This window comes from Ctenopharyngodon idella, chromosome 10 (assembly GCF_019924925.1).
Source record: "Ctenopharyngodon idella isolate HZGC_01 chromosome 10, HZGC01, whole genome shotgun sequence".
In the NCBI taxonomy this organism is placed as follows: Eukaryota; Metazoa; Chordata; class Actinopteri; order Cypriniformes; family Xenocyprididae; genus Ctenopharyngodon; species Ctenopharyngodon idella.
The window spans coordinates 5,834,858-5,850,639 of record NC_067229.1 but is presented as its reverse complement, the minus strand read 5'-3'; the positions used below and the strand labels follow the sequence as shown (position 1 = coordinate 5,850,639).

The 15,782-nt window shown below is 36.9% G+C and overlaps 1 protein-coding gene and 1 long non-coding RNA gene across 7 annotated transcripts; one reads left to right on the top strand and one right to left on the bottom strand.

The window, feature by feature from the left end:
• Positions 1-519: 519 nt before the first annotated feature.
• Positions 520-11,329, bottom strand: strip1 (striatin interacting protein 1). 3 transcript variants are annotated; one of them, XM_051907239.1, is made up of 21 exons: positions 11,145-11,329; positions 9,544-9,613; positions 9,365-9,439; positions 9,080-9,214; positions 8,856-8,976; positions 8,712-8,780; positions 6,951-7,057; positions 6,703-6,830; positions 5,997-6,179; positions 5,700-5,920; positions 5,550-5,615; positions 5,411-5,474; positions 4,426-4,497; positions 4,267-4,341; positions 4,072-4,169; positions 2,396-2,522; positions 1,989-2,089; positions 1,767-1,833; positions 1,583-1,687; positions 1,279-1,483; positions 520-1,158 (listed from the first exon to the last, which is right to left on the bottom strand). In XM_051907239.1, exons 1-21 carry the CDS (start codon positions 11,247-11,249, stop codon positions 908-910), a joined length of 2,445 nt encoding a protein of 814 aa, XP_051763199.1. In that variant the 5' UTR covers positions 11,250-11,329; the 3' UTR covers positions 520-907. The 3 variants fall into 3 exon arrangements, with proteins under 3 accessions (XP_051763199.1, XP_051763201.1, XP_051763200.1); XM_051907241.1 differs by having other exon boundaries at positions 8,712-8,774; XM_051907240.1 differs by having other exon boundaries at positions 520-1,155; positions 11,145-11,325.
• A 773-nt stretch (positions 11,330-12,102) lies between these two features.
• LOC127519911 (uncharacterized) lies at positions 12,103-15,764 on the top strand. Of its 4 annotated transcripts, none has more exons than XR_007931966.1 (3): positions 12,103-13,457; positions 13,559-14,967; positions 15,052-15,764. It is a non-coding gene; the product is annotated as an uncharacterized LOC127519911 (long non-coding RNA). The 4 variants fall into 4 exon arrangements; XR_007931965.1 differs by having other exon boundaries at positions 12,103-13,964; positions 14,050-14,967; XR_007931964.1 differs by having other exon boundaries at positions 12,103-14,797; positions 14,875-14,967.
• The last annotated feature ends 18 nt before the right edge of the window (positions 15,765-15,782 follow it).

The window sequence follows — 15,782 nt, the reverse complement described above, 5'->3', positions numbered from 1 at the left end:
CTTTTAATTTCAAATGCTGTCGCTTGTGAAGAGTGCTCGCGCATGCGGCTGAGCGCGACTCCATTTAAATGGTTTGAGTTTGCGTCTCAAAATGGCTTTATGACGCAAAATTAATGTAGCCTATACACAGCCAGTTTTGTCTTACGGGATTAAATAAACAGGACAAACCGCATCACTTATCGTATTTCAAAAGATAAAAGCGTGAATGCAACTTATTAGATCTCCCGCTATCCATGATGTAACAATCAAACGACAGTAAACATGAGAAAGAAAACGTTCAGATAATCTTAAATACTGAAAACACTCTTTGATTATTGTATGCAATATGTTTTATTGCTCCTCTGTATTATTTGCTACTTGTATGTTTTGAAGTTATTAGTTTAAAATTCTTAACATACAATTGTTTGTAATTATTTTAAAAAGTAGGCCTTATTATAATTACTAATGTAAGGATTTTAAGGTTTTGAGTTGCTTTTTCCTAACTTTGACTTTAAACCCAAATGACAAAAACAACAATGGTTCAGAGAAGATTGTTGTATTGCATTTAGTACTGTATACAAAGCCATACAATGAAAAACACATCAAAACACTCCAGGATAAATACAGTCTTTCACAATAAGATCAGATTTAATACTCAGTTATAAAGAATCAATAAATCAAAAGCAGCAAAAACAAACATAAAAATGACCTCTTAGCACCTCTGGCTAACAAAGTTCCCTTTCTAAGTGTAAAAAACAAAACAAAACAAAATAAATGCAGATTTACTACAGACGAGCCGTTATATTACACAAACAGACACACAGGAAATGGTCCCTGTTGTTGAACTCTATGAAGCGTAGTGTTGTTAGAAGAGTTTTACTCTGGTAATGGTCATTTTCACAATTGCATTAAAACGCATTACAGGCATTCACTGCAGGAGCTCTTCCCAGGAAATTGGTTTGGAAAAGACCTCACGCTCCAGCCAGAGGTCATAGTTCATTTGGAAGTCTTCTGGAAGGTCGATCCGCTGTCCAAGCACACTTTGCAGGCAGTTGTCCACCGGGAGGAATTCCGGGTTGCTCTGGGTCTTGTCATAGCGTCGGCTGTTGAACCGTTCAATGTTGGCACGTAGGGCGCATTCTTCTGCCTGAAAGTCCCAGGGGCGAGCGTCCAGGTCTGCTGTCGGATACAGAGGACAGGTTTAATTCTGACACCTAGGGGTTACTAAAATTTTAGGTTTAATAGTGACACATCAAATTGTTTAGTGAAGATCCCAGTCCAGTTTCTTAATCTACTCACCGTTTCCATAGGCCCAGTCGTCGTTGAGGCGATGGCGCACCTTCTGGTATATCGCTGACATGGTTTTCATGTTGCTCTTCCTCCATTGCCGCCCCAGATACTTCGTCTGGACTTTGAGCAGCTTGAGAACATAGAGCTGCATCATGGCCTGCTTAACCTTCAGCGCCCTCTTCAGGATTGGAGCCGATTTGAACACCACCAACATCTAGAAATAAGCAACATTTCAGATGACCACTAATGGATGGCTCTCTCCAGGTACATTAGATGTTCTTGATTTGCATGCTTGGTTTGTGTAGGATCTTACCATGGTCCTGGAGTGCTTCCATTTGGTGAGTTTATTGAGGATGCGCAACAGATTAATACAGGAGAACAAGTTCCTCCAGCAGAACTGATTATTATCACCAGCTTCCTGTAATCAAAACGCATCAAACAGCTCAAAGACTAGCTCATATGAGCTTCAGACACATTCCAGTGTGTATTTTTCTCACCAGACTCTCAGCGGTGAGCTCCGGAAGCTCGTGAATGACGCAGTGCGGGAAATCCAGAGCCGAGATACTGCCAAAGAGATATGACAGATGTCACTTCCCATAATACATCACATGAAAAATTAACATCGGTTAAAACGAGTGCAAAGAAGTAATGCACTCTTCATGCTCATGAACAGATATTTTGTGAATTTGAAATGAACAAAGGTTGACTTGAAGTTTCACCTGTTTTTAGCAGTGATGTAGGACATAATGTTCTGGTTGAAGAACTTCAGGATCAGCGGGATGCAGTTGGCAAACACCAGATGCTGCGCCATGTACTCAAACTGCAGGAAAAAAATTGCGTCAACATCCTCACAAAATAAAGGTTTTACTTACAGCTGTTTTACTATAATTATGGAGCCCATTAATAGTCAAAAATATAAAAATATCCTCATTACTATGGCGCAAGCTGTCAAAAAGGGAGTCGGACCTCACTATTTAAAAGGCTTACAAATGCCTCAAATCACATTTTGTACAATATAATAATAATAATGTTAAATGGTTTGTGTGAGTTAGATGTAGGGTTATGGTTAGGGTAGAACAAACATCTACAAAAGCTCCTCACAAGCTTCAAAAACGTGTTTGTGTACCTGATAGACATGGTTGAGTTTGAAGTGTTTCAGTAGCAGCAGCAGTATGGCTGAAATGGCTTTGACGATGATTTCTTTATGGCGATTCACATCTACGCCCAACTTCATACTCTGAAGAACCGTAGTGCTAGAAAGAGATACCAGACAGGCCATTGTCTATAGTTAATAACAGAGTTGTATGAAGCACAGCTTACACAAAAGTCACTTTCAAACCAAGCAGCTTTCTGTTGTTTAGTGCGTAGAATTCATGTGACCTTGAAACTTGAAAATAAGCAATATTTGCATGAAATGGAACTTTTTGGATCACATGGATTCGTATTGGAACAAAAATTCCCAACGGTAAATGTGATCACAACTTTAGTACAGATAAGTCTATGAAAAGTGGTAAAAATACAATTACACAGCTTAGTGACATTTTAGTTTTTGTATTCGTGTGAAACTCACAATCAAAAACAACATAGTTATATATATTATAGCTTTACATCTAGTGATGGGCGATTTCAAAACACTGCTTCATGAAGCTTCGAATCAGTGGTTCAGAGCGTGTATCAAAGTTTCAAAACGTTTCGAAACACTTATGACGTAACGAAGCCTCATTTACTGAAATCACGTGACTTTGGCAGTTTGATACATGCTCCGAACCACTCATTCGAAACAAAAGTTTCGTAAAGCTTTGAAGCTTCATGAAGCAGTGTTTTGAAATCGCTTATTGCTAGATATTGTTGAATAAAGTCGTTTTTTGTTTTTTTTTGGTGCACAAAAAGTATTCTCGTTGCTTCATAACATTAAGGTTGAACCACTGTAGTCACATTAACTGTTTCAAATATGTCTTTAGTAGCTTTCTGGGCATCTGAAAGTATTAATTATCTTGCTGTCAATGCAGGCCTCACTGAGCCATCGGATTTTATCAAAAATATCTTGAATAAAATATCAGATTATAGCCTGCCAATCAAAAGGGGGTGGAAAAAACATGTTTTTGAGACTGCAACTCATACTGTATGTTAAGAAAATCTCTCGTGTTGAATGTAGGACAATTTAACATTACAATAACGCATTAAGAGTTAAAAAAAATTGTGACATAAACCTCTAATATTATAGTTATATTATAGTAACCTCTAATGAGAGGATTCCCTGTACAGTTTGCAGCATTATTTGGGAGAGTTGAAAAATATAGTATCAGTATCAACTCTAACTAATAAAATGACAAAACCACAACAAAATTACTAAAACATTAAAATGTAAACAGAACATATAAAAAATGAAAAAAAGGATTTAATATATTAATAAAAGCTACAACAGTATCTCAATGATACTGAAATAGCCCTGATTTTAGGTACACTCACATTTGACCAATCACAATCAATTATTCCAGAGCGAATGTCATGAATATTTATTACCCAGGAGATATTTTTACAGCATCGGATGACATGAGCTCAATGTTGCCATGGCAACCAAGTTGAGCAGTGGTGAGGGGAGTTTGTGTTTGGATATGACTCACCGATTCAGCTTCAAGCACACACACAGACTCAAGTTGTTAAGAGAATCACTTTGATTCAGTGAGTCAGTTGTATGACTCATTCAGATCATTAGCTTACAAGCTCCACTGAAGAATCATTCAGTTTCATTCACACAAAGCACAACTACATCTGCAACTGTTCTGTTTAACAGTGTCTTACGGCATTTCCTCGGGCAGCACGTCTGCCAGGATGTTGATTGAGTCGGTCTTAGCTTTGGATGTGGGAGCAGCAGCCAACAGGATCTTGAGCAGTGCGATCTGAACATACACACACACACACACACACAAAAGGTCTGTCAGAATGAGTTTGTTCCAAATGCAGTGCAAACTGGTGTGTGAACTGACAGTCTCTCACCATATACTGTGGTAAACTGGGTAAAATACCCTGGTACAAGAGCTCTGTGGCACACAACTCCAGCTCTTCCTCACCCTGAACACACAAACAGACACAGAGGGTGTATTCAACTCATCATCAGATGGCATTTTGCAGCTGTATCAGTGTATGGACACTCACGCCAGACAGAGGGGTCTTCTGATACTCCTCTTCTTTAGCGATCTGGACCTCAGCGATGGACACATACTTGTGCTAAAACAAACACAAACTAAATGTTACAATGTACACAAATGCATCTCATTAGAACAATGAGACACAAGAGCAAGTGTTACAGTGATTTTACCATAGTTAGAATGTGTAAAATCAAACAACAGCTTGTTGAAATGGTTTACTGCTTTTACAAAATGGTAACAACAGTAATATGATGAATAAAGTAATTATATGATGTAATATGATGTTCAATAAATAGTTACATTAATAATATTAATCAATAATCACAACAAACAATTTTTACACCAAATAATATTATTTGTTAGTCTTACAATTTTAACTAATAAAAAATTTAAATTGATTTATGACTAATACAAATTTTCACTTAATTTTATTTTTACAAAATACAAAATGGTTACGAATATTTTATTAATTAAATTGAATTAATAATTTTGTTTATAATACTGATAACAACAACAACAATACTACTACTTATAATAATATTCACAATAGTTCTTCCACCAAGGAATATTATTCATTAGTCTTACAATTTTAACTAATAATGGACATTTGACCAAAATAATGTTTTTTTGGTTGTGAATATTTTATTATTAATTTAAATTTTAACAAATATTTTATGGAGGACTAAAAATGCCTCTTAAAAAGACAATGAAAGAATCAATGATCAATTTGTTCATTAAAAAGTAAAAATTTGAATAAAACACAAATGACAAATAAGACATTTAAAAATTTTTTATATAATAATAACAAACAGACAAAATTTAAATAAGTCAGACTGATTATTGGGCTTGCCTAATTCAATCAGATTTAACATAAAACTATTCATTTCATAATCACACTTTGACAAATCAAAGTAAGTAATAGTGTGTGAAGAAAGGGTGGGGTTATGTTAATAAGTCATAGGTGATGTGGTGTTAGGGGCATGGCCAAGTACCTGTTTGAGAGTTCTGATGCTTTCGTGTATGGGTCTGGGCAAACCGACCACTGTATCCGTGTCACTGCAACACAAACACAAACATGCATCACTGAGGCTCACAGGAAATGAGCAACAGAGTAGCATACAACAGACTCACTTTCCCAGCGTGTAACCGATGAATTTACTCCTGCTGGACTCCAGGAAGTTCTCAATATCCTTTTCCCTGTTAAAATGAACACAGATACAAACTTATATTTGATAAAACCATCAAAAAAACCACATCAAACGGATGAAGTCGAGTTTCTACCTGACTTTCGGAGCCCACGGCAGACCCTTGGGAAAACAGACCCTCTCAGAGGGGGGGTGCGGGATGGGTGGCGGCATGACCTCATCGCGCTCCAGCGGGAAAGGCTCCGACTCTAGAGAGTTGTCATTGTCGTCGTTTTCCTCTTCGTCCTCACGGGTGTCATCGGCTTTATATGGGTCCTTCTCGTTAAACGCGTCCAGATTGTCCTGCTTTATAAGAGCCTGAAGAAACAGGGTTCATTTTATCATTTTATTTTCCACTCCACAGGTTTTCATCAAATATCTATGCGTCAGTGACCTTGTGTTCTCTCCGGGCACGTCTCTGTTGTTGCTCAATCAGGTCAGAGGCGGACGCCGGCGGGGACGCAGCTCTCATGCTCCGCACCACACGGATACTGTCCTCTGGCAGCGGCGGGAGACCCAACGCCACCCGTTTACTGACCTTACAGCACTGCAGCTGCTCAAACCCTCCCAGAGTGAACTGGGATGCGACAGAAAACACACAGACCATAAACCATAAACACTAGGGCTGTTTAATTCTGAAACTCCAATTCCTGGTTCTGGAATCAACAGTCAATTCCAAAAAAATAGATTTCTCACTGTTGTTTTCCAATCACTTAAAGAATTATTATTTTTTTTTTTAATGTTCACCTCATCTCACTGAGACAACATAAGAAGGCTTACCTAAAGTATTCATTGAGCATTATCAGCATCTATCATCTCTTAATGTATTCAACATTAAAAAAAAAAAAAAACCATCCAAAAGTACTGGTTCACGAAAATGCATCAGACCTTGCATCACTATTAGCGAGTGGCTGAGAGGCCAATTAATAATTAGCTCTATTGAACTGAAAAAGGCTGTTAAAGAGAAACAGATTCCCTTTGATAGAATCAATTCCATCCTTCATGTCTTGGAATTCTTTTTGGAATTGATTCCCAGCTTTAATAAACACAATAATCTGTCTAAATCCAAAAATTCAAGTTAAGAGCTCTGTCAATCTAACCAGGATGGTCTTCCAGAGCAGCAGCAGGACTTTCTTCATGGGGAAATGGGGCGCGTGGCCACTGCAGAACTTGGTCACCATCCCGAACAGCATGACGGAGACGGGCTCGTGGTTATAGAGAGGAGAACCTGCCAGGAAGCATTACAGGGAGATTCACAACATTTCTACTTTTCCACACTCAACACATATCTTCAAACAAACCATAATTTTTCAGTTAATCTTACTCTCTAACTGAAACACACACTGACCTAGTTCAGATTTGAAGGTTTCTCTAATGGTTCTCCACTCTGGACTGTCTGTGGCTTCTTCACGCTGGATGGTCTCCACCATCAGATACATGATGTTCAGCAACACCCTGAAAACACACGCATGCACAGGGTTATGGAGGACTAGGAGTGCGTCTTAAAGGGATAGTTCACCCAAAAATGAAAATTATCCCATGATTTACTCACCCTCAAGTCATCCTAGGTGTATATGACTATCTTCTTTCAGGTGAACACAATCAGAGATATATTTAAAAATATCATTGCTCCTCACATTTTGAAGCAAAAAAAAAAAAAAAAAGCATTCATCCATAATCAAAGTAATCCATACGGCTCCAGAGGAACGTGTTTTTGTAAGAAAAATATCCATATTTAAAACTTCTAAAATTCAAATAACTAGCTTCTGGCGGACGTCCATACGCAGAATGCGCAAATCAGTTTGCGCCAAATGAGTAACCCCCTGACGCAGTGTATGACGAAGGGTGTAAGACAGGGGTGGGCAAACTCGGTCTTGCAGGGCCACTGTCCTGCAGAGTTTAGCTCCAACCCTGATAAAACTCACCTAACTGTAGCCTTCTAGTGATCCTGAATGAATTGATTAACTGGTTCAGGTGTGTTTTATCAGGGTTGAACCTAAACCCTGCAGGACAGTGGCCCTCCAGAACTGAGTTTGCCCACCCCTGAAGTAGTAGACTTAAGACGCCTCTCGCGATTCAAACAAATAGGGCTGTGCAACAAACTCAAGCAACTCTTATATCAAAACTCTTATATCATTCTCGTTTTAGACTTCTAATTTGTTTTGCTCTATCCTATGCGCTTCCGCATTCGTCATTGCGTCAGGTAGGAGGTTGCTCTTCCGCCGCAAATCAATGCGTACAGCCGTCTGCTGAAAGCTAGTTATTATAGTTAATAAAATTTTAAATATGGATATTTTTCTTACAAAAACCAGAAGGCCTTTATTAACCCCCCTGGAGCCGTATGGATTACTTTTATAATGGATGGATGCATTTTTTTCCCCTTCAAAATAACCATTACAACCATTATAAAGCTGGGAGGAGCAAGGATGTTTTTAAATATATCTCCGATTGTGTTCGTGTGAAAGAAGATAGTCATATACACCTAGGATGGCTTGAGGGTGAGTAAATCATGGGATAATATTTATTTTTTGGTGAACTAACCCTTTAAAAGGTGCATTATATAATATTAACAGCTAGCGGTTAAAATGGGTACTGCAGTCCAAATTCGAAATATTTGATATATAATACTGTTTCCCCCACCTCCTCAGGCTTGACCCTAACGTGGGTTGCCAGATTGAGGACACGCAACAGGAATGAGCGCAATTGACAATAGAAAGTGATGAGCCTTGCGCTGTAAGTTGATCAATGTATATGTTTGCAGTGTTTTTATTCCTGAGGCTTTTTAGGCCAGGTAGAAAACTGCGATCTCTGACCCAGTTTGTTTGCTGGCTTCCTTGGCTGTGTTTTCTGCTAACTATCAACCCGGTGTGTCGAAATACTATTGGGTAAATTTGCAGAGGGCGGGATCACCCGGACCAAAACAAAAACAGACATTCCAACACATAACACACATTTTTATGGTGCCCGTAAGGGGACATGGTGATGGGAAAAAAAATGAGATGTGAGGAAAAATAATAAGTCAATGCTTTTAAGTTCTTTCACAAATGTCACACGGAAAGTGCGCGGACAGCTGAAGTCTACTAAATGCATGTAACGAGTAGTGTCGTACCTGAGGTCAGTGCTGTCGGCCAGTGAGATGGCGGGTTTCCTGACCGCACTGCTGCACGCAGCACTGTTACTGAGAGACATTTAACAGAGTTATTTAAGTTTTCACATGTGTAATATGATTGTTTGTATGTGCAGTTCATCTCACTCAATCTCCATGTTGAGCAGCTCCACTAGCGCAGTGAACGCTCCCACATCCAGCAGCAGGAAGACGTTATACCTCATCCAGTGCTGCACCTCCAGTTCTGAAGAACACTCACCAAATGTACCTTAAAAAAACAAAAAACAAAAAAAAAAAACACCATCAATCCAAGTCAGAGCTTATTAACACAAGACTCAATCAAATTAATGCATATATAATGGATAGTTTACCTTGAGCCATGTACAAGATGGCTCTGGCAACTTTTAATCGGCGTTCTCGGCCGATCACGTCCAGTCCGTCCAGCAGACGCATGGCATGAGCTCTGTGCTGAACCAAATCCAGTTCGGTCCATTTCTGATCGGGCACTGCAAAAGCACATGAACATGCTGTTTTGTGACATACTGATCAGGCAAAAATTCACATCTTAGATGCACAAAAACAAAATTTCAATAATGAAACATGAGTTTGTCTAACTATGAAACAATCGAGTGAAAAATAACTAGATCAGTACTTACTATGAGTGTGGAAATCTTCTTCGAAACACTTTCTGTTGAGTAGAAACTCTGGTCCCTCTGTGTAACTGTACAACTCTACAAACAGCAAGGAAAACAATGCGTTATTGTAGTCTGCAGCTGGTTAATGAAGGCTGATATTAGTACAGAAGAAATGAACAAACCAAACAAATCACTCTCACCTGACAGTTCGATTGTCCATTTATCGGAATCTGAATATTCAAACTCCAAATCGGGAGCTTCCGATAATCCCTGAGACACAAACACTGAGTCAGTGTAACTGTCCCAACATGAGCTGACAATTCAGTCATTGATAACGGGACAACATTTAAAGACAGACAGAATAGGCTGCATTTACATTACATGGTTCAAATGACCCAGTTCCGATTTTTCCTCTCATGTGGCACAGATCGCATATGACCCACAAACGTGTAAGCAGGAAAAAAGCACATTGATTCAGATATTCTCAGATCAGTTAAATCTGATACATGCATTTGCGTCTGCCATGTAAGTGGACAGATCAGATATTCTCGTCAATGCAAATTGTACGTCATTGAAAACGTGACAGTGGCTAATGACATCAACTCAGGTAGACACCAACCGCAATCACATGACTCTTTTCAGTGCCGCAATAGAGAACAAAGGCTCAAACCACTTAAGAGACCAATGTTTTGCTGACCTTTGAAGATGGTGCGGAAATTGTGCAGTTTTTACTCCCTTTTCGGCCTAAGCTTTTCCAAATCAGCATGTCTACCTTGGGTTGTTTCGCCAAGTGTATAGTGTAAATGCAGATATCAGATTTATTTAAAAGTGCACTTATAAAAAGTGTATTTTTAAATAAATCTTTAAATTTAACATTATTACAAAGTACATTTTAAATTATTGTTTTAATAATCTTTTGTTGTGCTTTAAAGTACATTTATTTTGCTGTATTGACTAACAGTTATTTGATACTGCATTTAAAGTCAATATATTTTAAACGCACTACGTTGCAACTTCCTCATTAGAAATATGTAATTCCTAATATATTTAAATACATGACATACAAGTTTCAATAGAAATGACATTAAAGTATATTTTAGTGTACCATAAATGCTGTACATTCAGCAGTACACTTTAACCATATTTCAAAGACAACAGAATTATGAAATTACATATAAAGAAGTCTTATTTAAGCATGCTGAAAAACACAATCTTACTATAATACATTTTCATCTAATTGCAAATAACATGCAAATGCGTGTCCGAAAACATTACATTTATTCCGGACTCAGGTCTATATTCTTTTAAAGTATAGTATTTCCGTAACAAGTGCTCTAAGTCTGCTAAAGTGTACTTTTTTCACAAGAGCAGACAGACCGATGTTCCTCAGTCAGTCAGCTGATTATCTAGTGTTAAATAATAACCGATCAGGATCAACACGAAGAGAGATGAACTTCACAATGCATCATTATTAATGGACGATATTAATTACATTTATCAATCTTTTTAATGTGTTTTTTCATTAACGAATAATAATAGTGGTTTCATTATGAATATTCAAAAATAACTGTTTAATTAAGGAGTTAATTAATTACTAAACATAGTTCATGAATAATTCAATTCTAATATTTGATTAACGATGCTCTTTTCATATTATGAACTGTTGTTTATTCAATCAGCGTTGTTTAATCACTTTATACGTTTTATTTTTTGAATTACTGATGATTATTGCTAGCATTGCTGTCAAAACAAACATTAGACTGCAATCAAACGGATTTAAACAGCTTCGTTTGACTCTTACCTCAGAGTCTTTCCTCTGATTTCTGGTGAACTCGCCTCGCATTTTATTCGGCAGCATTTGATTTTGTTTCTGTTTGTTGTTAGCACTTAATCCGACACCCTCCATCTTCACCGCACTTCCTGCTGCCGCTCACCTCTCGCGCTACTTGCATACATCTCGCGATGTTACAGCCTGTGGCGTAAGCGGCCACTGACGTGATGTTTCAGACTCAGATTTTAGTTAATATAATTATAATTAGTTAAGCATGTTTTATTCACGCAGATACTTTTCATAATATTTCAGGTTGCAGGACATTCCTTCAATGTAAAACATTTGATGTGCGAAAAAATCGGTGCTCACAAAAATAATTTCGTTTATTTTAGTTTGTCATTCCAGCCATATTCAGTTAGACAGTTGAGATGAACAGGCTACTGACAGGACAACTGACACACGGTAAATAATACGCAATGAATATAACACTCAACACAAAAATTAAGTATGAATATAGTGTAGCCCAGAGCCGTTCAACGTAGGTGTAGCCTACATTCATTGCAAAGTGTAGCAGGAAGCTATTAAAGATAATTATGAAGAGTTTGTACGATGAGAAATTAATATTTTACTCCTGTTAAGGGTTCAGTTACATTACCTATATAGGCCTATATTTATATATGTTGTTGTACAAATTTAAGCATAAATCATATTATTGATGGTATAATTCATTTAATTTTAATGAATAATTAAGTGATTTTTAGACTTTTATTTAGGCCTAATACTTTTTTAAGGGTTTGTATGATGAGAGATTAGTGTTAATTTAAGGGTTAGGCTACTTAATTCAATTTCATGTTTAACAGTTAGGCTACATTTATATTTTTATATGAATTACTTTTTTATATTTATGCATTTGTTGTACAAGTTTAAGTGTAGGGCCTATATCATAGAGGTGGATCAATTCATTGAATTTTATTTCACCAATATAAATAACACGCGTAAAAGAGAAGTTACACCTCATCCAATAACATTTAATGGTTCTATTTGTGGATTTTTCGGCTGTACATTAAAGATCACAGTTAATAAAACAGATGCGAATCCATTTTTGGTATGTGTCTGTGAAATACTCCACTGACACCAGAGCTCTTCTCCACAGCTCTGCGGCACTTCATAAAAATCCTCGACAGGACATTTGGCACATAAATTCTGCTATAAATTACACAACTCACATGTTGAAACCTTTCTTTAACTTTTAAACACTATATATTTTATATATTCACTATAAGATATATTGTTTAATTTGAATCAGTGAGCACTGTGGGATGATGAATTGTCTACTGACTTGATGGCAGATCCACTTTTGAGATTTTATCACCATGAGAGTATGTGACTGTTCAGGAATCTGAAACCATAGACATCTAAAAGGATGCAAAATATTTTTATAGCCTGAAAAAAAAAAAAGCACAACCAACTCTATTAATATGTATTCATTAATTGTTTATTAATGAATCATGATAATCATTTAAATCATTTTAATTTCACAGTACACAGCATGAATGGTGTGCAAATGCATATCAGTTGTTTGTAATGCTTGTTATTTCTGTTTTAAAAACAGTATGTGAGATAGATTGTTAACTGAGTTACCACAATAAATAAATTAAAATATTATGACAATGCTAAGTTATTAAAACACTAAATGTCAAAGCTGTTTTGCAAGTAAGTGATTAGTAATTGGGTTAAACTCAACATTAACGAACAATATTACATTTAATAATACTTAATAGAAAAGTTAGTGTACAGTCACATTGTTAGAAATATCAACTATGATTTATTAAATAAAATAATGTCATTCTTATTTAATTTGTATATGTCTGTAAGGCCAGTGATAATTAATAAAAGTATAAAAAAAAATGTAATAAATTAATAAAAAAAAATGTTAATTAAAGTTGCTAAGTGTTGCCATTAACTTACTGTATATGAAGGACACGAGGAGTTAAATACGTTAATGACAAATAGAGGTCTATAAATGGGTAGCCAAGTGGCACAACCTATAGAGCAAATTCACATGACCAAATAGAGTGTGAGCTTTCTGCTGAGTTCACTTAAACATCTCTATAAAAGAGGCCGTCTGAAAGTTCCTCAAGACCTGACAGGGATCCATCCACGGTAAGATAAAGTTCACATACAAATGCATATTCTACAAACTATATTCTGCATTGATTCTTTGGACTTGTACACATTTTAAAATCTTGCAAAGAAGATTAGACACATTAAATATTTTATCAACTACTTCTTTATTTTCACAGATCATACATCACTTCTCTGTACTAGGGCACTGAAAAAAAGGTAAAAATGTGTTAAACATTTTTATGAATCTGCTGGCATTCACAGAAAAAGAACATGTTTCAGTGAAAATCATGATTTTTTTGTTGTTGTAACACTAACAGGAACTCGCTGTCATGGGAGATGGTGAAATGGAGTGTTTTGGCCCGGCGGCCATTTTTCTCCGGAAGCCAGAAAAGGAAAGGATTGAGGCTCAAAACACCCCGTTTGATGCCAAAACGGCCTACTTTTTGTCAGAACCCGAGAACATGTACCTGAAAGGTACTCTTGTTAGTAAAGAAGGTGGCAAGGCTACAGTCAAAACCCTGTGTGGGAAAGTAAGTCCAAAAAAGAGACTGCAATTGTCCATCATATTCCAAATAAGCTGTTGAGTTATAAAATGTTGTTCATTCTCAGACCCTCACAGAAAAGGAAGATGAAATCTTTCCCATGAACCCACCCAAGTTTGACAAAATTGAGCCCGCTGTGCTCTATAACCTCAAAGAGCATTACGCAGCATGGATGATCTACGTAAGTCACATAATACTGTATTCTTGGAAATAAAGAGTGATGGGAATAAAGGGTGGCAAAAATCTGGATTATCTCTCCATTTCAGACCTACTCTGGCTTATTCTGTGTCACCATCAATCCCTACAAGTGGCTGCCCGTGTACGACGTAGTTGTGTGACTGGATACAGAGGCAAAAAGAGGATTGAAGCTCCACCCCACATCTTCTCCATCTCTGACAATGCCTACCAGTTCATGCTCACTGGTCAGCTATTCAACATCTATATCTGTCTGAATGTGCAGCTTTAAAATCAACATGAAATCAAAACTGACCTGGCTTTCGTAAAACATATCCCTGGAATTGTTGGGCATGGTATTCCTACAAGACAAAAATATTTGACATCAATAATGTGCTTTTACAAATCACATATATTTATTGATTTTAATATCAAGTCAGGTTTCATGTATGGAATCTATCACCCACTTTCCACCATGCAATTAATTCCGAATGGATAAAATAAAGCCTTGTTTCATGTTGTTTATGTTTCATGTTGAATAAATTGTTGATTTATTGTGCAGCTAATCCTAAATGAAACAAAGTTCAGATCTAATTTGAATATAAATATTCTTACAGATCGTGAGAACCAGTCTGTCCTAATTATTTAAGTTATGATTCTTCAGACACTTTATCATTTTTTTTTTTTTTTTTTTTGTATAAAAAATTGCTTTACCATATTATCGTTTCACACTCCAGCGGAGAATCTGGTGCAGGAAAGACCGTCAACACCAAGCGTGTTTTCGCGACAATCGCAGTGTCTGGACAGAAGAAGGCAGAACCTGTCCCAGGCAAAATGCAGGTGACTACACTTAATAAAAAACAGTCAAAGTATAAAGAACTTTTCTACATAAATTAACATACTTTTACACCCACCAGGGGTCGCTAGAGGATCAAATCATTGCTGCCAACCCTCTGCTGGAGGCTTATGGTAATGCCAAGACTGTGAGAAATGACAACTCCTCTCGTTTTGTAAGTCGATGAGGTCATATAAAATAAATTTTTGCATTTCATTAAACCCCTGCAAAAAGTTCTGAATCATTTACTTCTCCTTAGGGTTAATTTATCAGGATTCACTTCAGATCCACTGGAAAACTGGCTTCAGCTGATATTGAAACTTGTGAGTCATGCTTTTTTGAGACAAAAATGTTTTTTAGTTGGGATGACAAACTGCATATTCAAAGTCAATGTTTTATGTAAAAGATCTGCTGGAAAATTCAAGAGTAACATTCCAGTTGTCTGCTGAGAGGAGCTACCATATCTTCTACAAGCTCATAACTGGACACAAGCCAGAGCTGCTTGGTGAGAAATCTACAGTATTTTGGTGTAAAAACCCCATGAAATGTCTGATGAGCAGTCTTATTGCTTATAGCCTTTAGCTTTACCAAACATTTTACGTTACAGCCTGGAAAAAAACTGATTTAAAAGCAACAAGACACTTTAAAAATTCATAAACTCCAGCCACTTACTTCACAACCAATCGATGGTCAGGTAAAGAAACAATGCATAAGCTTTAATGCAATCAAAAACACAGTTTGCTACTTGTTATTGCTAGTTGGTGGCACCTGGTGTTAGGTAAATATTCTTCTGATAGGACAAACTAACAAAAAAAAAAAAATGGACTTTGGATTTCATGGGGTTCTTAAAACAGAAAACAGTAGTCATGTCTTGGAAAGCGATTAACAGTGAATTTGATGCTTTAGAGACACCGCTTATCACCACCAACCCTTATGACTATCCAATGATCAGCCAGGGTGAAATCACTGTCAAGAGCACTGTAATCAAAC